The sequence below is a fragment of the Tympanuchus pallidicinctus genome, unplaced genomic scaffold (genome assembly GCF_026119805.1).
Source record: "Tympanuchus pallidicinctus isolate F22 unplaced genomic scaffold, pur_lepc_1.0 scaffold10, whole genome shotgun sequence".
Lineage (NCBI taxonomy): Eukaryota > Metazoa > Chordata > Aves > Galliformes > Phasianidae > Tympanuchus > Tympanuchus pallidicinctus.
In genome coordinates, this window is record NW_026294619.1 from 17,536,268 (window position 1) to 17,559,466 (window position 23,199).

Below are 23,199 nucleotides of genomic sequence, written 5' to 3' on the forward strand. Positions count from 1 at the left end.
GGAAAAAATGTATACAAAAGAACAATGGTAGAATCCCTTCTGATCATAACCATGTCCAAAGTTAAGATTCAAGACCACCTGAATAATTGTTCTTATTCAAAGTTGTTGGAATTGTTAAAGCTGCATTGTTCTATTATAAGCTATAATTTCCCAATTTCCCAGTAATGGTAGCTGAAAACATGTGAGCTCTACTTCATCGATCTTTGTTATTTTAGTTCTGCCAGCAATTATTTTCAACTGCACCTGCCATTTAGACTAAAACTGGTAATTTCGTTGTGCCTAAAACATTTCAGTGGACAAGTACAAATTACACATATTCAGTGACTTAATGCAACAGTGGAACTTTAATAGATCATATCTGTATCATATTGTATTTTAGGTTCCAGCAATTAAATAATAGAAAGGCACTTTTGAAAATATGTCTACAGCTCATTTGTTTTAGATGATAATCTATAATGTAATTAATAGAAGTGGGAAGCTCATTCTTAATTACACTGCTTGTAAAATTATTTTATGGTTTTATTACATTTTGACTATTTATTAACAATTCTACTCTTGTATTCCATGTGGTTTTTTTCTATGCTATGTAAATTTTCTAGTTGAGTTCAACTACTCAAGAACATGGAGTAGTTCTACAAAGAATGTACAATAACAAACTGGTGTAAAAAGAAGGAATTCCAGTTTATTCCTACTCATCACAACAGGAAATTCCTAGAAAATTAAAGAGAACATGGGACTATGTTTATTTTATTTTTCAAAGCACAGTGATTAGCAGTTATTTAAAAGCATTAAAAATATGTACTACTTTTTATTCACAGGGAGTCAAGGGCACAAGAAGGGTGCTCGGACTCCAAAAGCTCCCAAGCAAGCTGGCATGAACTGGGCAGATCTTCTTCCACCCCCTCCAGCACATCCACCTCCCCATAGCAATAGTGAAGATTACAGTCTTTCAGTGGATGAAAGGTAAGAAAGATGAACACATGATTCATTTCTACTTCTAATTGTTAGCTAATTGCACAATAACTTGTTCTGCAAGCTGGCATTGAGACATTCCTTTGGTACCATTCTGATGCTGCTGATCAACTGGCTGTAGAATATCTATTTAAAGAGACTTAATGACAGTGGCATATACATCTAGTCAGTACATCTTTACTGAGCTGTTATCAAGTGCGCATATAATAAGGATTCTTTTTTCCTGAGCTATTTATACATGTATCAAATATGCTAATTACACAGTAAAAATATAAGTCCTTATTTTCTTAAAAAAATAATTTTAGCTATGACCAAGAAATTCCATGTCCAGTCCCACCTGCAAGGATGTATCTGCAGCAAGATGAGCTAGAGGAAGAGGAAGAAGATGAGCGAGGTCCTACTCCACCTGTCCGAGGAGCAGCTTCCTCTCCAGCCGCAGTCTCCTATAGCCATCAGTCAACTGCCACTCTCACCCCTTCTCCCCAGGAAGAACTCCAGCCCATGTTACAGGACTGTCAGGAGGATCTGAGTCACATACAACACCAACCTGAACGGAGGTGTGTCAATGCAAATGCAGTGAGGCAGATGTGACAAAAGCTATCTTGGCCCCACTCAAAATTCCTGTTGAATTTAGTGAGGCCAAGATTTTTCCCTTGATGTTTAATCTGTTAATATCTAACTTCTGATCCAGAATACTGGAACTATTTGTAACCTAAGAAATACATAATTAAGTTGCTTTATTATTATACCACAGAAAAAAATGCAGTATATCACTTTACGGTACGTGCTGTGCTGACACAAGTTAAATTCAAGTCATCAGGATATTAAAGTGGTATCGTTAACACAGCTTACCATATAATTACAGTTCCATTGTTTCCAATAGATTTACTGCATTATTACCATAAAATAGCATGCATTATTTCACAGTAACTGTGCAATTAACTTGTCATCCATATGTATGAATATATATAAATATATAATTTATATATCCTATAGATTTTCCTCCTCTCATAAATCCTAATACAGTAAATTACTACTTGGAAAAATTTCTTAACATTTCCTCCTACCTCACTTAAAAGAATGACCAACTTTAATAAAGATAGATATTTGTTATGGGGAAATTTTGTTTCTTCTGTGAGTTGCTTTTAGTGCAAACTACTTTGCATGTATACTCAGATTCTGTTCCATAAAACACTGAATTCCGAATGAGGCTTTGTATGTATAATACGTACTTGTCTTGCTTTTTGATAATATGATGCAGCCTTTGCATTTAAAATTATATTCCTTTTCTCTAGTGGTTTGCATATGTTGTTTATCATCATAAAGATACCAACCTAACTGTAATAATACTGTCATACTTTCTGTTTTGAGCAAACTACAGGCTTGTTGTGAGCAGACTGCAACTTTTGATTTTATTCCTATAGCTTACTGGACATTTATGGATGTATTTTACAGATATATGTATTTTTTTAAAGATAGTTCAATTTTTTGTATTTCCTTTTTTAAGTAAGCAGTAGTTATTAATATTCTTTTTTAATGGCTAATAACTGCTTTTATTTTTATTCCTTATTTCTGCTTTACCTATTTTCTTTTGTAGCTCTTTTCTTTGTTTGTTATGGTAACACTTCTTGTGTTGTTTATCTTCTTTTGTTCCTCCATCTTCCTGAATTTTTATAACCACTCTTTTTATTTGTGGATTGCTAATAATATTTTCCCATAATTTTGAGCAACTCTAATATGTAGAAGCACAGAAGTGTTCATTTTAGCACTTCTGTCTTCAAGGATATTTAGAAGTTAAACTATTGGATGCTTAAAACAATAATTGAAATACTAAGTAAGTGACCTCATATTATGTGTTTTGGGAAATAAGATACACTGAATGGAGTAGGCATTAGAGGATAATATGCAAACACACATAAACAAAAAGTTCTCTCAGTTTAACGACTCAAGACAGGTCACTATAAATATCTTCAAAGTCACTGAAAAAAGTTGAGTTTCATGTTTCAGGATTATTATTTACTTATTGAATTGATGGAAAAAATAGAATGTCTTTATTCTGTTCTTTCCTGCAACGGCTAAGCCTAGTTTTTCTGAAAGTCTTACCACTGTTAGTGGGTAAGTTTGACTTTACTTCTTTACTTCTTTAGACATTGTTTCTTTTCTTTTTGCTGTACCCATTGCATCACTTAAAAAAAAAGATTCATATAATTCCGTTACTTAATTGGCAAGTCCTTGGTGACTGTCTTTTTTATTTAATGGTGTTTATATGACCCATGGCATTGCTGTTTAATTGTTGGTTACGCTCAGCAGATGTAGCCCATTCTGGAAGGAAATTTCTGGTTTGAATATGGTATGACAATGCTTTCCAGTTAAAAATGCACTGAATGTTACCTGTCTGCACTGTTTTCATATTTTTTGCTAAGTGTAGTTTCATAGTGAACATTAATGCCAAAAATACTGGTTTCCATGCTTTTTATTAGCTTTGTAGTCCTGCTGAATTATTATCTGAATTTCTGGTGAAAACCAGATGGTGATGATTGTATACTGTGACATGTCTCTGTCTGATTAGCTTGATAAATTTTTAGCATACCGATTATGTTGTTTGGAAGAATGGACAAGTAGAGGAAAAACAAAAGATTAATGGGATAGCAGAAGATGTCAATGTTTAAGATCAGAGACAGTGTTGTTACTAAAGTAAGAACCACTGCATCAGATAAAGTGGACCAAGTATTGCAACTCCATATGCCCATGAACAGCTGCTCTCACTTAGTCTATCCTTGAAGGCTGACAGGCACACTGTATTCCAAAATGCTAACATATTTTGTGGTCAGTTGCCTGTCTAATAATACTGAAGCCTGGATAACAGGAAGACTGGAAAATATCTTGTGAGGACAGTTGTCACACAATCTTGAAATTAAGACATTTAAACTGTATTGAGTAAGGCCTCTGGTTAAAGGCAAGTAGAACTTCACATGTTCTAATGGCTTCTGTTCTTTTTTGTTCTATGAAATTGTTACTGGTAGATATCTCTAACTTGTCTTCATTACATATAGTACTTCTTACCAAAAATGGAAAGTAGTGTCTAGATAATGCAGTCCAGGGAGGTTGCAGCTTGTTCATGCTGGAAAGTATTATTTTTTTCCCTGCTGAATTGTCCTTTCAAAGTTAGTATTTCATTTATTAAAAGAAAAACAAAAGTCACCTGCAAAAAAGATCTTAGTTCACCAGCCATTCAGTGAGATAATACAGAAAATTTTCAAGAAAGGAAAAATAACTGGAAATTATTGCAAAATGGACAGCAGTATAATTTCCTGGTAAGCAAAACCAACAGTCCAGCTATTGCCGTAGAAAGTATTTCTTTCTTTGAGACAAATGGTAATTAAAGATCGTGCCTGTGGCCCTACAAAGAAAGCCTGTTGCCAGTGATAATGCCTGGGACTTTAGAGAGAAGTTTTAAGTAAACAGAAAGCCAAAATAATTAAATCTAATACATTACTTCTTTACGTTTCAGACATCATTGCTGATGATTCTCGAGCTCAAAATAAATTAACCACTTACCTGAATTTTGGTATCCTTAAGATGTAGCATTACAGTAGATTATTCTTTATTTATAATACCACGTAGGCCAATTTGAAAAATAAGGAAACATCAGTATCTCTTTTGTTATCCCCCATTTATTACCCCATAGGGGCTTGGACTCGATGATCTCTGGAGGTCCCTTCCAACCCCTACAATTCTGTGATCTTTTTGAATCACTGAGGTGGGTGGAGGGAAGACGATGTTTTTTGAGCAATCTGTTCGGGTAGAGGTTTCAAGCTTCTAGTTGTAATATACTGACACTTTTGCTCTTACACTCAAGTATTCACAAATGATTTTTTTAATTAGTCACATAAACACCTCTTCTACTATCTGTACACGAATGATGTTAGGAAATGAGGAATTTTATGCAACATAGGCCAATTTCCATTAAAATCAGTGCTGCATATTTTGATCAATTTAATCTCCTTTTTCCTCTAGCTATGTTATATGACTTCAGTTCTTTTTCCCTTTGTATTTTTATGCAGACGTCAGCCTGTGAGTCCTCCACCCCCTCCAAGGCCTATCTCTCCACCACATACCTATGGATATATCTCAGGGCCCTTGGTCTCTGACATGGATACTGACGCACCAGAAGAGGAAGAAGATGAGGCGGATATAGAGGTTGCTAAGATGCAGAATAGAAGACTCCTTTTGCGTGGCCTTGAGCAGACACCTGCCTCAAGTGTTGGTGATTTGGAGAGCTCTGTAACAGGGTCCATGATCAATGGCTGGGGTTCAGCTTCCGAAGAAGATAACATCTCGAGTGGGCGGTCTAGTGTTAGCTCTTCAGATGGATCATTTTTTACTGATGCAGATTTTGCACAGGCCGTTGCAGCAGCTGCAGAATATGCTGGCTTGAAAGTAGCCAGACGTCAAATGCAGGAAGCAGCAGGAGGTGAGTCTGTCCTGTATTTGAAAAGAGAAGGGGGAAAAAAGCTCCATTATGACATGTACTTATCCACAACCACTTAACCACTAAATTCCTGTTCATATATTTGGAAATTCAGGAAGAGAAGGAGGGGGAAATTCTCACTAGTGGAAGAGGCAGTATGGGACTTTTGCTGGAGCTGTTCAAATAAATTGCTGCTCTGTATTTTTTCACATATGTAGTTCCTGTTTTTTTTGTCTCGTTGGTTGTTGCCAAACTTCAGCCCTCTTCATGGATTTCCAGCCAGAACTGAATGAGTCTAGCACAGTCTTGCCTAGCTGTGCATGACTTACAAAGCTGTGGAGCAAAGTTTAGAAATCACTTATTTTCATAAAACTGCTTAATCAAAGGTAGTGTTATGTGTAAATATGAACATTTTTGTTATTATAATACTTTTTTTTCTCCAAGCTTACTGCTCTGATGACCATTCCTTAAGTCCCTGACACATTTTACACTCAAACGCTTCCTCTGGCATTGAATTATCTGAAAATTTACAGTTTCAAAAATATGACACCTTCATTATAACCAAGTGTGCCGTTACTCTTTTAGAAAAGTTTCCAGTCAGTTCTTTTCTAATAGGTACTGTTTTTGCTGAGGGATAATTTAAGAAAAATTACAAAATTATATCCTCTTCCCAATGTAAGGCTCCAAGTATTTTCAGTCGTCTTCATGAGAGATTTAATGTCTCTGTATTGAAACAGTCTATATAAATACTAAATCTTCAGAGTCTTTCCCTTCAATTGAAAATATTTCTAATTGTTTCCCATTTCATATTTAATTATTAACTTTTGGAGAATGCTATTCAACTCTTAGTGCTGTATTATTGAGATGAACTGGCTTTGTGCTGATTTCATAACTTGACAGCTGTTATTAGTTACAGTTTAGATGATAGATTATGAATATGCGGGAACAACATTTTTTTTTTCCTGAATCAGTGAAAAGATTAAAGTTTTGCTGTTGCTTTGCAACATACTGGTTATAGGCAATGCCTTTATATAGGTAATCAGCAACTTGATTAGTCCTGATGAAAGTTGCCACAGTTAGCTAAGAAATAAGAATACTGCAGTATGTAATGCTAATTTCAAGCAGATCTTTGAATATTTTGTCAATCTATTGAATTGCTAAACCTTAAGTATTGAGGACCCTGTCATAACTGTGTCCACACTGACACGATAGATTTGCAGCATTCCTCTCTCATTTCTGATATCCTCTCTGAGTTAACAGTCCTTTGTTTCATTTCCACACAGCTGTTCATCATGAGGAGTGAGAGGGGAGGTAATTTAGTAATTCTGGATGAAATCCTGGCCAATTGAAGTAGGTGGCAAAACTCCCATTTGTACCCATGGAGCCAGGATTTAATATATTTTCTAGAAATGCATTCATGCAAATATATACATGTGTGTGTGTAAATTTATATATTTAGAAAAGATTTTTTAAAGTCTTGTTACTACTGCATATAAATAATTTTACAACAGTCAAGTTCATGCAACAGTGACTTTTATGTATTGATATTACCTGTACCTGACTGCACATCCTGGAAACGTGACAATTCTTGTCTGAAAATAAGCTAGGATAAAATGCTAGTCATATATCCACAATGCATTCTTAGTAATTCACTCAAAGCTGTGCTGGGGCCATCTGTAGCTAAGTCCTGCTAGAGACTTGCTCTACTTCTTTTGAAGGAAAATTCACTGTGCCCAAGCCAGGGGAGGTGAAGCCCATTTTAAGAGTGAAACATTTTGTTGCCTGTGTAAGCCTGCTGGGCTGGAAGCCTGTCTGTACTTGACTGCCTATGGCTCTTAGGCTCCTTGAGCAAGATCTCCCATTACAAACCAGTTGGATAATTCATGTGGAACTAAGCCAGCCTGCCTATTAGTAGGATAGCAAATGTTTCTTTTTAGTTATGTCTTACTCTAAAACTGCTTACAGTAAGAATGAGAGCATTAACAGTATTATGACAGTATTTTTAAAGTGCTGTATAGGCAGCTAGCTCTTATGTGGAAAAAAGAGAAGTGTGAAGCATCATATTTTGGATGAGAAAAATAATAGCTATTGTTCTGTAACAATTTTCAGGCCGTAGACATTTTCATGCATCACATTGTCCCAGACCCACCAGCCCTGTGTCTACTGACAGCAACATGAGTGCTGTTGTAATACAGAAGGTCCGACCTGCCAAAAAGCAAAAACACCAGCCAGGACATCTGCGCAGAGAAGTCTACACAGATGGTGAGTCCACTGAAATGGGTGAAAACGTCAGTGAACCTTTCTAACTACGCATTCAGTGTGTGTGTGTGTGTGTGTGTGTGAAATTTTTCCACAGAGATAACAGTATGTTTCAGAATTCAGTGATTTGTGTTTCCTGTTGCTAAACACAGTGAACAGATTAATCATTTTAAATGTCGTAGTTCCTTAATCCTGTACATTGATGCTGCCACTCAAGAGCCTTGCACCTGTTTTCTGTAGTGTCCTAATCGGCTAATTACCATCATTATTTAGGAGCCCAGATAGCATAAATAGTACAATCATTGAGAGTAATGTGTAGTTAGGATTAAAATCTTCATTCCCATGACTAAATATTAAAGCATCCGGAATGTTTTTTTTTTTTTCTAAAAAATAAAAAAATAAAAAAAAATAAAAAAAATAAATAAAAAAAACCCCAAGAAACAAACCAAAAAAACATTAGCCATTCAAATAGTGGACAACAGAAATCAATGAATCTTAATCCTGACCACAGCATTCTTGCAAGCAGTTACTTTATGAGTAGGAGCAAAATTTAATCATCTTCTCTCATGCCTTCACACACAATATCAACTCTTGCTGAAAGGGTAGTGCTTGTATTCCCTTGGGACCACAGAAGGATAATGCAAACACTGTGATGTTGTCTAGAGAGAGCCTTTAATGAAAATGCCTCAGGTGGTGCAACTTTTATTAAACCACTACCTTCCAGTTTTATAAAACAACCCAAGGGCTTTGTTGGAAATTCATGTTAGATAAATTCTCAAAGACTTAACCCATCTTGTCAAGTTTGCTAGATTTGCTAAATGGGGGAGGGGAAAGAAAGGCACCATTCCCCACCTCCTGGATCTCAGCAACAACAATCTGATTAGGACTTTCATTACCAGGCTGAATTTTTTCAAAGAGGGACATCATTTGCTATTATCATATGAAAGCCTAATATTATAGATCCTTATCCAGGGTTACTAGAAGGGAGTTTTGAGCCACTTCTCCCTGTGATTCCTGCCACTTGACGACAAAATTTAATACAAAGCACCCAGCACGATGAGCAGAAGTAATTTAGCAATGAGTGGTTGTCCGTGCTATTATCTGTACTTTATCCTGAGTATTTTCTCTCACTAGCATATATCAGATATTAGACTGCATTAAATACTGGCATGACACAGTGCACCTGGGCCCCTTGGCTTATGCCCAGGCTCCTTCTGTTAGTGAGACTAAGCTGCTGGAATATTATCTGATTTCAAGAGGTTATTACAGTGGTTTTGTGCATGTTTGCTTCTGTGAAACGACAGCACAAGGTGTAAATCCCAAAACTGTTCCAGAAATGTTACATTTATTACACTCCTGCAATGGCATTTTTTGCAAGCTTTTAAGTACATTTTATCAGTTTTTAATATCTTGAAAAGAATGTTCTTAACTGAGTAATTGGCTGAGCATCAAATCTTGCTATGAACACAACATACCAGAAATAAAATGTGGACAGGAGTTTTATTTGGCCATTTTCTTCTAATACGGGAATAAATAAAAGGAGGACCAGCATTTGATGACAGGTCTTTGAGAAAGTAATTATACAAAGTTAAGTCATAGAGCATTGTGATTAGATTTTGCAACAGATTTGACAATTGTGATCAATATTTGTTTTGTGTTGCATAGTACATGCTTACTTCAGCATATTTTCTAATTAGAGAATTTTTGCTAACCAGTTTGGTGTGCAATACTGTGTGGTCGTACAGAAAAGCAAATTACAGCTTTAATTCCTGCAGGCGTAATCATAGATAATAAAACCCAGTTCAAAGGTTGAAGGGCTTTCTTTGGTTTTGTTTTCCTGTTGGTTTTGTTATTGTTGTTGTTTTAACCTATATCAGTTTACATAGTGTTTTACATGCTTGGAACCTTACTGAAGATTATAACTATTCGCTTTAATAGCTACAGCTATTAAATATACTGTCCCTGTAGAATAAGCTGTAAAATAACATCTACTAATTGTTTTTCTTATGTGCAAAAAAGTGATATGGAAATATGAGTGAAACATTTGAGCACGATTGACCTTTCCCAGATCAGCGTAGGCTTTTCTGCTGTCTTGGTGCCACAGTGTTACTTATCTTTTGTATGAAGTATTACCTATTATGAAGACTTTGTTTTCTCGGTGGGTGAGCGTGCATGTTTCTGGTAGAAGACAAATGCCATTGATCATCTAAGCATTTATTGTTGGCCACAGCAATAAATATTGAAAAGAGAAAAAAACATTGCTTCATTATCTTCTCAACCTTTTAAATTGAATTTGCTTTCACAAGTAAAGAATTTTCTACTATTCCCAAAGAACCTGAATTTGTATCCCATAGCAGTTTGTTGAAATACTTGCGTTGGAAAGAGTTTATGCAGTTAGTCAATGAAAAGGTTTTATAAATAAATAAAGTGTCTGCAGTAACATTTGAAGAATATTATCAGCAGAGATGTACATATGTCATGTAAAATTCTATACGTTTTTTTGTTGCATAGCAAGATTTGGAAAAGAGGTTTGGTATTTCTGAAAGTGTGTTTGTTACTACTGTAGTCATACAAGGCCTACCACTAACCCTGTACAGATAATAGCAGTTTTGTAATCTCTGTTAGCATAAGTTGAAATCAGTTTCTCCTTTATGTGGGATGAAATTTTAGCTCAATATTATTATTCTTTCACAGTCATCCAGGTGGTAAAATGTTCTCCATATTTCTTGCTAAAAAAATCTTTGCTCTGTAGCTGGTAAGGATTAAAATGTATGATTTTTTCTTTAATTGCTCTTCATCTGGCCTTTTGGAGTTAGTTACTAAAGGTGCATTACAGGAACCAGCGGATGTATGCACCTTCTCAGCCTTGTCTGACCTACTTACATATTAGATTTAAGAAAACCGAATTTTAAATGAATATTTCTCTAAAACATTGTATATGAAAGTAACTTCTCAATTGTGATGAATTCTTTCATCAGTAATGTCAATCCTTGGAGTTGTAAGCATGTAGATTTTTTAAAAAAAGGAAAAAAGTCCTTTGTCATTGCTTAGGTTCAGTAGGTTTTTCAATATAAATGACACCACTGATGCTGTTCACATGAGATTTTGAATCCTGATTCTCTTGTAAATCTTTCAGTGTCAAAGGAAAAAAATATTAACATTTTCACAACCAACTGTTCAGGTCTGCAACTGAGATATTTATCTGTGCTGTCAATGACATGACATTAGGGCAGCTCATACAAGGCAACTGAATATTTACCTCATATTTACTCCATTTTTACTTGGATTTTCACTTTGAAATGTAAGCCACTGTGCATGCCAACATCATTTGTACTTGTTTATGCCTCTACCTGTGAAAAAATCTACAGGTCTTTAGGAAGAGTTGTATAATAAGACCTACTTTCTTCGTTTAACACTATTTGCAATTATTTTTTTCTGTTTATTTATGATTTCTCTACTTCAGTTCAAAACTAGCTTAGTAGATTCTTCTTCCCTACTGTCTTTCTGCTTCTCCCATGATTTCTGCATCTGTTTTCATTTACAATCTTATTGAAAATAGTCATCCACCTTTCAAATGACACGTATGGGAGGTTTCCCCTGCAGACTATGCATACTTTAAAATGGCATCCATTGTTTTTGCTAAGTGGGAAGCAGTACAACAATAATACAGAAACATGAATGAAGCATGTGTGTACTTCTGACCTTTAACAAACATTTCTGAATTCTTTATATTGGTTTGACGTTGCTCTGTGATTTATTTTTTATTCTTTACAGTGGAAACTTCCATTTTCCTTGTAAGAAGTGTGCCAGTTTGTACTAGAGGAGGCAGATTGAATCTAGATTTTCTCTGTGATCTGAGCTGTTAAAATAAATACCACAGGGGTGTAATAGTGTTGACCTTGGATTTTTTTTTTTTTTTTTATTTTTTCCTCTGTACAGGATTTTTCTCAGTAAGGAGTACTCTGTTATAATGAAGATTTTTATAGTTTCCCTGCAGGTTGCAAAAATGTTCTCAAAAGAGAATATTACTTTGCTGTAGTTATTGTACTGTCGAGCTACTGATATTTTGTGAAGATTTTTTTTTAATACTAGCGTGTCTTTCCTTTTTATGGTCAAGACTTAACACCTCTTTGTTCATTGTCCTTTGTGGCTGGATAGGATTCTTGTATAAAGTAGTTTGTTCCAAATAATATTTTATAGGCAACACGAAATATGCTGATTCTTGCCTTTGGTATTAAGCCAGTGCACTGGCATGCCAAAACTGTTGGAGACTGGCTCCAAGAGTGACTGAAAATGTCGATATTAAGTCTCTAAACTTCCTTTATTGTCAGAAGGGCAATTGAGTGTTTTTTTTAAAGTAATAAAGACAGTCAGTGGGGATTGTGAGACACAAAATGTTACATGAAGTTCTGCTCTTCCAGAGGTATACAGTTCTGACTTAGAGATTTGTAGTTTGGGTATTTTTATCCACCTGGGACTCTGAGAAAAGATGTAGCGAGGAGGATGCTTTTCTGAGAGAAGAAAACAGTGTGTATTTCTTCAAGCTAAGGCAGATTTTATTGTCGTTGTTTTATTTTGTCCTAAGCAAGTTCTATAATCACTAAAAATATTCTCCAGAAGTGGTAAGGATGACATCCCCAGCTTTGTTTGAGAGCAGTTACTGTGCTTGATATACTTTGGCCTGGACTTGGTATGGTCTGATGCACTGGGCTCCCATGGAATGTATCACGTCCTATACTGGACAGAGTCCACACAGTCCTAGTTGTTGATTTACAACAGAATACATACTTCTTGAGACCAACATTTTTTGGAGCAGGTATCGACGCAGTGTGTACAGGGCTAGACAGCGCAGTGAATTTCATTTGGTTTGCTCTTCTGTGGCTAGAGTTCACAGGGCATTTCAATGCATAGTAGATGTAGACTGAGTGCTATTGTGATGTCTGGAGTTTTATTGCTAAAAACATATAGGAAGTTGTGGATAACAAGGGAATGGATCATAACTGATTCTGTGCTTTCTTGCTCAAATCAGTTGTAGTTAATATTTGATAAGTTAATGAATGAGAAGTTGCCTGCCTATTTTGTATTTATAATTCCTTCAGATGAAGAAGTACAGTACAAATACTAAAACACAAAGAGGATTTTTTGTTTTTTTGGTTGGTTTGGTTTTGTTTTGTTTTACCAAGATGGTGGAATTCATGCAGCAAGAATGACATTATGAATCTCATTTACTTACATCCAAACTGAGGGGAATAATTCCATGACATCTGTTTTCCTCATCATCTAAGTATGTCTAGCTGACAGTTGATAAAATATCCATTCTTACTTGTAATGTCAGAGGCAATTCCAAGTAACATCACTAGTTTAACACGGAGAATGCTAGTCAACTTGCATACAGCATTGAATTCTGTATTGCTGCGCCTATCAGCTTGGCCAGACCAAGTCATTTGTGTTTTGGTGTCACTGGAAAAAAATTTCTGTCATCTGTCGTATCCCAGTTTATACATATATGTTAAATTCTCCTTCTTATGCATGATTGCTGCATTTAGTCTTGGTCCAATTTAGTTAGTTTTCAGTTGAGATGCCCTCTTGAATAGACTGTGAATTAGCTGTAAGTATATATAGAGATGCTGTTTAAATACCGCAGCTGCTCCAAGATTTTTAAGAAAGTAGAAAGAATGAATGCACAGTTAGAAAAGGCTGAAGTAGTAATTTTTAATTAACACTGTTCATTTTTCTTAGCAATCTCATTTGTGAACATTAGCCTCAGAAACATCTTACCCTCCTCATGTTTTTCAACCTGTTTTATATCCGTGTGATTTGAAACTACAATTTTGTTCTGAACCACTTCAATATTGTCAGTTCCTTGTTTTATTTTCCTTCACACTTTGTGTGCCACAGAGCACTATTATATCCAGATTAACTGTTTGTGCTTCCTAGATTTAGTACATTAATAGAAAATTGAAATGTGTGCCTTATAAATTCTGTTTAAAATTACATAAAATGTTAGAACTCTTTTAGCTGTACTAATTTAAGGGACAAACTGGAAAGAGTAGGTGTCTTTTTATTTTCTGATCTTGTTGAGAGGTTGTTACTTCTTTGATTGAATGTGGGGGGATTTATATCTCATGACATGCAAATGTCAAAAATGTGCATGTTAAAATTAAGTCATTATCTTGAAAAAAGAATGCAGTAATTAAAGCAGTTTATCCCTACATGTATCAGCAGTGTCTGTACGTTCTTTACCCTAGCTGACTTGTTTTAGCACGCAATATGTTGAAAACCATGAGGTATAGCAAAAGCTGTTGGTTTCTTGGATGAATTTTGCAAAAATGCTAAATATCAGCAAATATAATAGCAGATATGCTGATATTAAAGTGCCTAAAGTTACTACAACTTTTTTTTGTAATTATTTTTAAGAAAATAATATGATTTGAGAAGGTCTTTGCGTTTTTAAAGGTTGATGTTTGGAAAAACAGCCATCAGCAGTTATAACAGTAATGTAATACTTCTTGAGGTTAAGAGAGAAGGACAGAGGGAGAGCTGAAAGTAAATAGAGCATCTGTTTCTTCAGCAGACATCAAATATTATTTCTAATTTTACTAATGTGTGATGTCATTTTAATTATTATTCTTTTTCTAACTCTGTAGACTTGCCTCCCCCTCCTGTGCCACCTCCCGCTATAAAATCACCAACCGCCCAGTCCAAATCTCAGCTGGAGGTGCGACCTGTCATGTTACCAAAACTGGCTTCTATAGAACCGAGGACAGACAGATCCGCAGAAAGAAAAGGAGTGAGCTACAAGGGGAGGGACGGGGTGGATGGGAGACAGCATTCGGACATGCGGACAAATTCAGGAGAGCGGAGAGAATCACAGGAACAGCAAAGTGATGGGAAACTGCGAGGAAGTAAAGCACCGAAACGAGAAGGCACACCAGCAAAAACTCATCTTCTTCAAGGTTATTTTGCATGCTGTGGGTTTAATGAAGCACTGCGTTGTTGACTGTAGGGAAGAAGCTAACTCTTTCCAAGTCTCTCTCACACATACATGAATGAAGTTCTATCTACAGAGTTGCTAGCATTTACCTCTAAATGCACAGTAGTAATACAGATCATATTGCAGATTCTGACTAGAGTAAAATGCAACCAAGAGCTTATGAAAAACATAGCTTTTCTGTTTTGTACTCCTTATTCATCCATCATATCATCCATCATATCTTGAAGCTAACACTGATTGAAGCCCAAAAAGAAATACTCCTTGAAAGTCATAAGGATCACTGTCCTAGTCTAGGATCAGAATCTATCTGTATCTAATCTAAATTTACTCTAGTTTGTAGAGGAACTGGCTGAAGTGAGATAGTATGTCTGCAAGTCAAATATCTAATGTTTCTACCAAAAAGTTGGTGCTTGGCTCATTGTTCTTTAATTAAGAAGGAACGTGCCTTATCCTCTTTAAAAAATAAGAATGCCAGGGTATTGATGCATTAGATATAAGTAGTAAATGTCATGTATCAGATCTAATCAATCAAATCTCTTTTTCTGGAAGTTAGTAAGATTACAGGTAAGTAGAACAAGCGTTCACTAAAACTTTCAACACAGGTTCATACAAATGCGCTGGTCCTGTCTTCCTAAAAGCGTGCAAGATCAGTATCAGGGATGACTAGGTAATAAATTGGTTTAAAGGCCGCGTTAGTAACAGATTGTTACTGATTACAGAGGTTACCATCAGTAAAAGTTATTAGAATGTTGCTTTTCAGAATGACACTGAGACTTAAAAACATGCCTCTTTGTTTCAAACTCAGCATGGGAAATACAGAGTCTAATATTGAGATGCAGTGAACTTCTCACTCTAGTGAAATAGCATGCATGTATTGTCATTTCCTCCTACTCAGTCACATTGAAAATATACTGCAAGAGTTGTTTTTTTTTCATTTTCTTAGAGAGCATTGCAGGGATCATAAATTGAAATGAAGTGGACATTAATCTTGAATTAGTTTTTTTGTGGTGAACGTTACTACATGAATATTATAAATTTCCTCAAGAAAGCTTCTATAATGCTATTATGGAAACAGTGTATTTCATATTCCTGTCAGGTATCACTGTAAACCTACTGAGGATCATAAAAAGTAAAATAAATCAGCCATGTGCAAAAATTTTGAGATCACAATATCTCTGAGGTTGTAAACATAACAATGTGTCTATTTGATTATTCAGAGGACATCCTGCCATATTCTAGACCAACGTTTCCAACATCAAATAATCCCAGAGATCCCAGCTCCTCCAGCTCTATGTCTTCAAGAGGATCAGGAGGGAGACAGAGGGCAGATCAAGCAAATATAGCCCGAAGAAATGTTGCAGAAATGCAAGTACTGGGAGCATATGAACAAGGAGAAGAAGAAGAAGATGAGATGGAGGTAACTGCAGTTGTACTACTGACCATAAATAGATCAAGTTTATTTTCTGTTCTTAGATGCCAAAAAGGAACTTGTCGACTCGAAATGTTCTCCTCAGAAAATCAGTCCCTTTACTGTCTATTAACAGCATGTATAAACCCAGAAAATAATTTTTAAGAATGTGTCAGGAGCATAAAAGCAAGATGTTGCATGCAATAACTGTCTGCACACTAAAACTTATAGAACAGAACTTGCAGAAATAAAATATTTGAATGTACACTTTGCATTATTCAGGTTCATTCAAAAGTCAAAATTCAAAAGGCATTAATTCATCTATGGACACTGTGCCATTGTCTTTCACAGTGTTTGAAAGTTTCTACTTCTATGTTTTAGTAAATATGAAGACCTGTGAGCTTTTTCTTCCTTTTTTTTCCTGCTTCATGATATTAATTCAGTTTGAATCCTGACTGAAGAAGGAGTGTGCAACATGCAGTCATAATGCCACACGTACTTAAAAGTAGTAATTACTGTTTAAAGTCAAATCTCTATAAAGTATGTAAAATAAACTTTAAATAATAGAATCTAGCTTATAGTCATTGATGTCTTTTTTTTCTTTCTTTCATACAGGAAACAGAAAGCTGAAGACAGCAACATGTACTGTAACAGGCTTTTGAAATCTAATCAGAAAAAAAAAATCACTTAAGATGCCTCAAGTCTGATGATGTTTGACGCCAGAAATAATGTTCAGTGCAATCAGAGTGTACAATTTTTAATTTTTTTTTCATGCCATCAGAATGCTAGTTTTGACTTTATTCTTTCTTTGTAAACCCTCACTATTAGGAACAGCTCTTGCTTTTTCCAGGATGTTTCATCACCTTCACTGCCCAAGAAGGCAGGTAAGCTGCTCTTCATGGTACGTAGGTCAGCTGCTGCTTCAGGATTTGAGCAGAAGCCTGGGATCCCCAAATTCCTCCCCTGACAGTCAGTGCTCAGTGCACTGCTGGTACATCGACGAGCCAATTGATAGCCTAACAAGTAATACAGCGTTGATTGAAAACTTCCACAAAGTGAATATTGTGGAGAGCATTCTTTTATTCTAAGGATTTTACTGTAGTCTGCTGTTAGTCAAATGGCATCTTGCAATTTCAATACAGACTATGTATCTTGTTTTTTTGACAGTCTCTTGCTAACTTTCTGCAGCAGATACAGTTTTACAAATACAAATGATAGCAATTCAGGATGAGGTGGCTCTTATTGTAAATACGTACTCATTTTAAATCCCTTGTGGTACTTTGTCTTTCCATTTTCAACATTAAGTACATTCTTATTAAAAATGTCCCTTGGGATGGACAGGAGGTAAGGCAATGTGAATGCTGTTCATCATAGCATGTGCAAGTTTATTGGAAACGTTTTCTAATTCTCAGCCTCAACAGTGCTAATGAAAGTAAGCAAGAAAAGCAATGGACATTTTTAATAAAAATTGGATAATATCATTAACTGTTACTGGCCCAAATCTCAGACCTCTACTTGTGTCAATTCACCTTAAAGAAGTGCCACTTAAACAAGTTTCATTTGATCTTGGCGGTTATGTTTTTTGTAATGCACTGCTTATCTTTTTTTTTTTTTTTTTTTGGTTTTAAAAGCACAATCACTAAACTTTGTTTGTAAACCATTGTAACTATTAACCTTTTTTTTTTTTTTTGTCTTATTGAAAATGTTAAGCATTTCTTTGGGATACTTTTTGTTTTTTTGTTAATGCTCTATGTCTGTATTGGGAATATTTGAATGGTGACAGATGGTAAAGTAACAAACCTAAACATGGGCCATAATCAGAACGCTTCTCACTTTTCCTGAACTTACAGAAAATTCTCAGTTTTGTTGTGGCCTCTCAACATTGGAGTATCAATAAAGCTGGAATAGAGGCATTAGTTGCATCAGATTTGCCAAATGATGTCCTCTGTCTGTAGAATTTATGACCTTTTTTTGTAATTATAAAATTTCTCTGTCATTGGTGCTAATGGAAAAATATGTGTTTGTTTATTGACAACTATCAGGACTAGCCCCAATGGAAAAAAAAAAAAAAAGAAAAAGAAAAAAAAAAAAAAGTGTTTTGGTGTTTACCGAGGACTGAAATTTTTCATTTAGCTAATTTTTAAAGAAAGGTTACATAGAAAGGATGTGCAGTACTAAAGGAACAATCCATGTGATTAATGTTTTCATTACATTCATGTAAGAAACCTCATATTTTAGCCATAATTTTGCATACTGAGGATCCAATAATCAGAAAAGTAATTTTTGTCACATTATTTATTAAAAATGTTCTCAAATACATTCTTTTTCTTGCGTAGTTTCTTGTGTTCCCTGATGCTTAATTTTAGGGTCAATTCTGACCTTTTTTCTAATGATGTGAATCAGAATATATTCCACTGAAATTGTGCAGGTTACAGTAGCATGAGCAGAGTAGGAGAGCTGGATGCAGCATAAGATTTCACATAATTACAATTGATTACCTTCAAGATCTGATTTCTTGGTGCTTCATGAACTGTGATAACTAAAATGTCCCTTAGCCTGCCAATTTCCAGAGGGAGCTGGTGAAGAAAATCTGTACCAACAAAAGCATTCACCTCAGGGGCGTGATACATTAGTTACAGAGGAAATAAGATCCAAAAACGTAAAGGGAAGGGATATTATGAGTCATGTTTTTGTTGGAGGTCTGCATGAATACAAGTTTTCTTAACAGCCCGCTGTGGCCATTCTGTGCCCTGCAGAGTCCTGCTGTGGGTCATGATCAAATAGGTAATGTACCCTTTTCCACTCTTGCATTTTCATAACCCCATTCTTGCTTTTTCTTTCTGTATTCCACCAAAATTTGGAAAGATGAAAGCACTTTGCATGAAAAAAGAAAAAAAAAGAAAAACACAAAACAAAAAAACTGTTTTTTTCACTCAATGCAACCTTTTTGCTCTTCATCGTTTTCAATTCCATATTTCTTCTTTCCCAAGAGCTTAAAACAGTCTGGAGCCAGATCCAGAGATGCTGCAGAGCAGTACAGCACCATGTGTTTTGCTGCTGACGATTGCCAGAGCCTTAACAATTTAATCAGGCATAAGCCATAAACGTAATTTATTGCTTAATTATGGCTTCAAAGCTGGTCTTAGAATAGTAGCATAAGTTAAAAGTTACAGTGTTGCATTTCTGTTTTGATTAGAGTGGCGATTTTTTGGTGTCTTCAGTCCTCATGTCTGAGTTCAGAGAACCATACATTAAGCCACCAATGCAGTCCAGACAGGATCCTTCAAGCCAGACTGTGCCACAGGAGGTATCTATCTAACCCACACCTTTCCTTCAGAGGAGGCAGGAAAGGTCAATTTGATGAGCAGATGACTGTCTCTCCTGCTGCTGGGCACGGCCTGATGGTTTGGGCTCAAGCCGTTGTCATGGCTGGGTGTGAGGGAAGTGGAAGGCAGGTTTCCTGAGTTTGTCAGCTGCTTGGCAGAAAGGCTTAATCTGCTTCCAAGGGTGTAGTGGTGCGTCACAAATCTGGGGCCTAGTGGCAGCTGTGTAGTGTGTGAGTGTATACTTTGGTAAGGTGTATCTGTCCAGAAACACTGGTGTTGTATGTCTGAAACAACTGCAACTCATTCCATTACTGGAACGCTGGAATGCTGGAAACCACTTCTCAAATCCCCAGCCATTGTCAATCTGTACACCTCCGCATGCAGTCAGATACCAACTACGTTTCTGACCTCAAATAATGGTAAGTGGGAAACTTTACCTAATTATTTCTTAGTAAGAGTTTATGCAATCCGTTTTTATGGTGTTTTGTAAGATTTTGTGATTTTGTTCAGTTATGATTAGCATCTACAGACACTGCGTTATGGATTTGACACAGAGTTGTCACCTATACTGGATCCTCTGTACATTATGGTATTTTAGTAAACTCTGTAATGAAATATGCAACAGCTTGGCCGTAGGACTGTAGCTTTTGTTAGTGTTGATATATGCTTGATTTGATCTTTGGCACTCATATATAGTAAAATTAGGTCATCTTCATCTTGCTACTTTACTAAAAACATTATTTAGTAATTGGTGATCCAACACAACACAAGTAAGTAGTTTTTAGAGGTGTTGGTTATGCTTTGTTTCCAAACTAATACCTGAAGAGAGCAAATAGAAAACTCCTTAGTATTTGTGTACTGAATTGACATAATGGTTGTTGAAATTTGATTTCCCTTACAGCGTGTTCTCTGAAACCCATCTGAGTTACTATTAAATATGACTTTATTCAAAATAATCATTAAGATATTCTGAAAGATGTCTAAAGATAAAGAAATAAAAGCAGGAAATGCCTTGCATGTGTTTTAGCTTTAAACGTCGGTTTATTTTCCAAAGGTTATTTATTTTTAAGCATAAATAACACTTTTTTTTTTTTTCTTTTTTTCTTTTTTTTTAATATTATAGTAATACAAGCATACAGTATTGGAATCTGATTTGGAAAAAATGTTGTAGAAGTAGGTTAGCCATTGCTGAGCATGAAATCTAAATGGTATAGTTTATTTTAGCTCCTGAAAATACATTTGAACTATCCACCATCTTACTTCCTTTGATCCAAAACCAGTGAATCATTAAAATATCAATTTAGTTAGTTTATGGCATTTTTACTAAAAATGTTGCATGTGCCATTTTCTTTATTATTATTCCATCATGGATTAACTTCCTGCGTAACAAATAAATAGAAAAAAATAGAAAATGAAGAAAAAATGAACTCCCTTGCCAAAAATGTAGGATCCATCCAAAATAACGTCTGTCCTGCAATGTTTTTCTCGAAATCCCGTTTCCAACATCTGCATTCACAAGCTACTAAAAGATTGCCTTACTGTCAGCAACAGAACAATGTAATAAAAATTAGAACTGCTATATTGCTTAGGTGAACCTTTCAATTTAATTGAAGTAGCTACTTATATGTGGAGAAAACATTTTAAACCTTGTTTTGTTATGTTAGAGGGAGATGGAAATTCTTTGCACATGAAAATCCTATTGCTTATGTATAAAAGAAGTGTAATTCGTTTAATGTGTGCACATAAAGATTCTGATATCTGAAAATGCAGACTTGTGTGTGCATACAGTTTTGTATTTGCTGAGCTTAATGATTAGGAACTAAGAGTCTGTTCCAAACGTTCAGCTGAAAGGCGAATGTGTTCACAGATGTCAGAAGTTCACAAATAAAACTTCATGTGCATGGATGTCATCCTTGCTGGAGAAATTCTTCAGCATCTTCGTTTTTGAATGAACTGAAAATTTCAGAAAATCAAATCCAAGTTGAGTGGATTTTTTTCATTTATTTTCATTGTATACAATGATTTGTCCATTGCTAGTAAGTATGTTCCTCACAAAATCCAGTGCAATATTGTATTATGTATGACAGTTTGAAGATTTGAAAATTAGTAATGTTTCTTAAAATACAGCTCCCTATCTTTTTTAATCCACTGAATCATGGATTTCAGAAGCAAAGATTTGAGACACAATTCCAAGGAGGATCCCTTTATATAGTAGTGAGGGTGGGAAAAAACTCCATTCTATACAGAAAGGAAAATGAATTGATGAAACTGGAATCCTGTTTTTTATTAAAGCCCTAAAGCAGGAAGGCAGACTGGAAAGGAGGGAATGAAGGGATGTAAAGAAAAAGGGGCTCAAAGAGCTGAGTAATCTAAGACTTATGAAGTTAATGGCAAAATTCCTGTTTAATCAAAGTGACTTGGGAAGGAATTGCCTCCTTACAGACTGCTGAGCACTAGCCACCACAGTGCAGTGAGCACTGGAAGAAGAGTCAAATCCTTGCTGCATGCTTGTTTTCTTCTTCTCCTCACTAAATGTACACCAAATGGGCTCATTTTTAGCTGGTGGAGGAGGCAGGTGGAGTTTTAATTCACAGTGGCATTAAGCATTCTTGTCACATGAGATGATGAGGGTGGAACCTACTAATTTCTCATCTCTATATCTGGCATAAAGTGGAGCCAATTGCTTTTCAGACTTTTTTTTTTTTGGAGCATGAAAATCAAAGCCATGATGTTAAAAAAAAAAAAAAAAAAAAGTGTTTATTGATTTTTTTTCTGGCTTGAGATATTTTTAGCAAGAGCAAGATCAGGAAATGTAGAATAAAAGTGTTTAGTATTGACTTTTATTCTGTGGCTTCCCACCAGTATTAAAGCACAGGTGTGGTTCAGAGTCAGCAGCAAGGGATAACAGCGAAGAAGCCCTTATGGACTTCAATGCATAAAAGGACAAAAATGAAACAAAGAAAGGTAAGAAATAAACCTCTTTCAGCAAATGTAACTAATAAGGTGTTTCTAAAGTAATTGTAGAGCATAAAAAATAATGGCCAAGAATTTTATATCTGCTGTTAATTGACACAAAGATGAATCAAAGTTTTTATTATATTCTTGAACCACATGTTTGCAAAGAAATTGTAGTCTACTGAACTGAGTACAGATCAATGCAGAGATTCTCATGCTGACTAAATGCCTGAAATTGTGGAGCTCAGAACTTGCTCCTGCACACTCTGCAGCAAGCCTTTACCTCACTGAACACTCACCTTTCTAATACAAATTAAAATTGAAATGAAACATTTGTTTCCATAGTCCTCATTGAGAGATATTACAAAGGTTACAGCATTTTATGGCATAGACAATTTTAAAATTCAAAAATGATCATAATGCTGAAGTCTTTAACAATTTCTTGAGTACAGGTACCTGAAAGTAGTGTATGGATAATGTAACAATGAAAGCTGGTAAGTCCGATTATATAGGAAATAAGCTACTTAGGCAGATGCAAACAATGCCAGTGCCAAATGGCTTTGCAGAGGTGCATCTGTTGTCTGTTCCTTGAGCTAATCTCTGTCACAGGATCCATCTGAGACAGATGTGGATAGTGAGTATTACATCCCTGCTACTGTAAGTTGAATGCTTCAGGACTTCATCAGAACCACAAGCGTTGTGTGTGCCATAGCTAAAGGAAGACCTACAAAAAATAGGTTAATTTGCCCATTGGACTACTGTTTCCTGCCCTTCTGTGCATTATGATGTTGTTTGCACTTGCATTTTTCCTAGA

General features: G+C 35.6%; 1 protein-coding gene across 7 annotated transcripts in view; it reads left to right on the forward strand.

Annotated features, from left to right (window-relative positions):
* Positions 1-18,423, forward strand: part of ROBO1 (roundabout guidance receptor 1) — a 690,543-nt gene extending 672,120 nt beyond the window's left edge. For all 7 annotated transcript variants that reach the window (XM_052666594.1, XM_052666640.1, XM_052666623.1 and 4 more), the window contains 7 exons: positions 819-963; positions 1,278-1,529; positions 5,037-5,446; positions 7,553-7,705; positions 14,350-14,658; positions 15,914-16,113; positions 16,720-18,423. In XM_052666594.1, the coding sequence (XP_052522554.1) occupies positions 819-963; positions 1,278-1,529; positions 5,037-5,446; positions 7,553-7,705; positions 14,350-14,658; positions 15,914-16,113; positions 16,720-16,734 (1,484 nt within the window). In that variant the 3' untranslated portion in view covers positions 16,735-18,423. The remainder of the gene's footprint in view (positions 1-818; positions 964-1,277; positions 1,530-5,036; positions 5,447-7,552; positions 7,706-14,349; positions 14,659-15,913; positions 16,114-16,719) is intronic.
* The last annotated feature ends 4,776 nt before the right edge of the window (positions 18,424-23,199 follow it).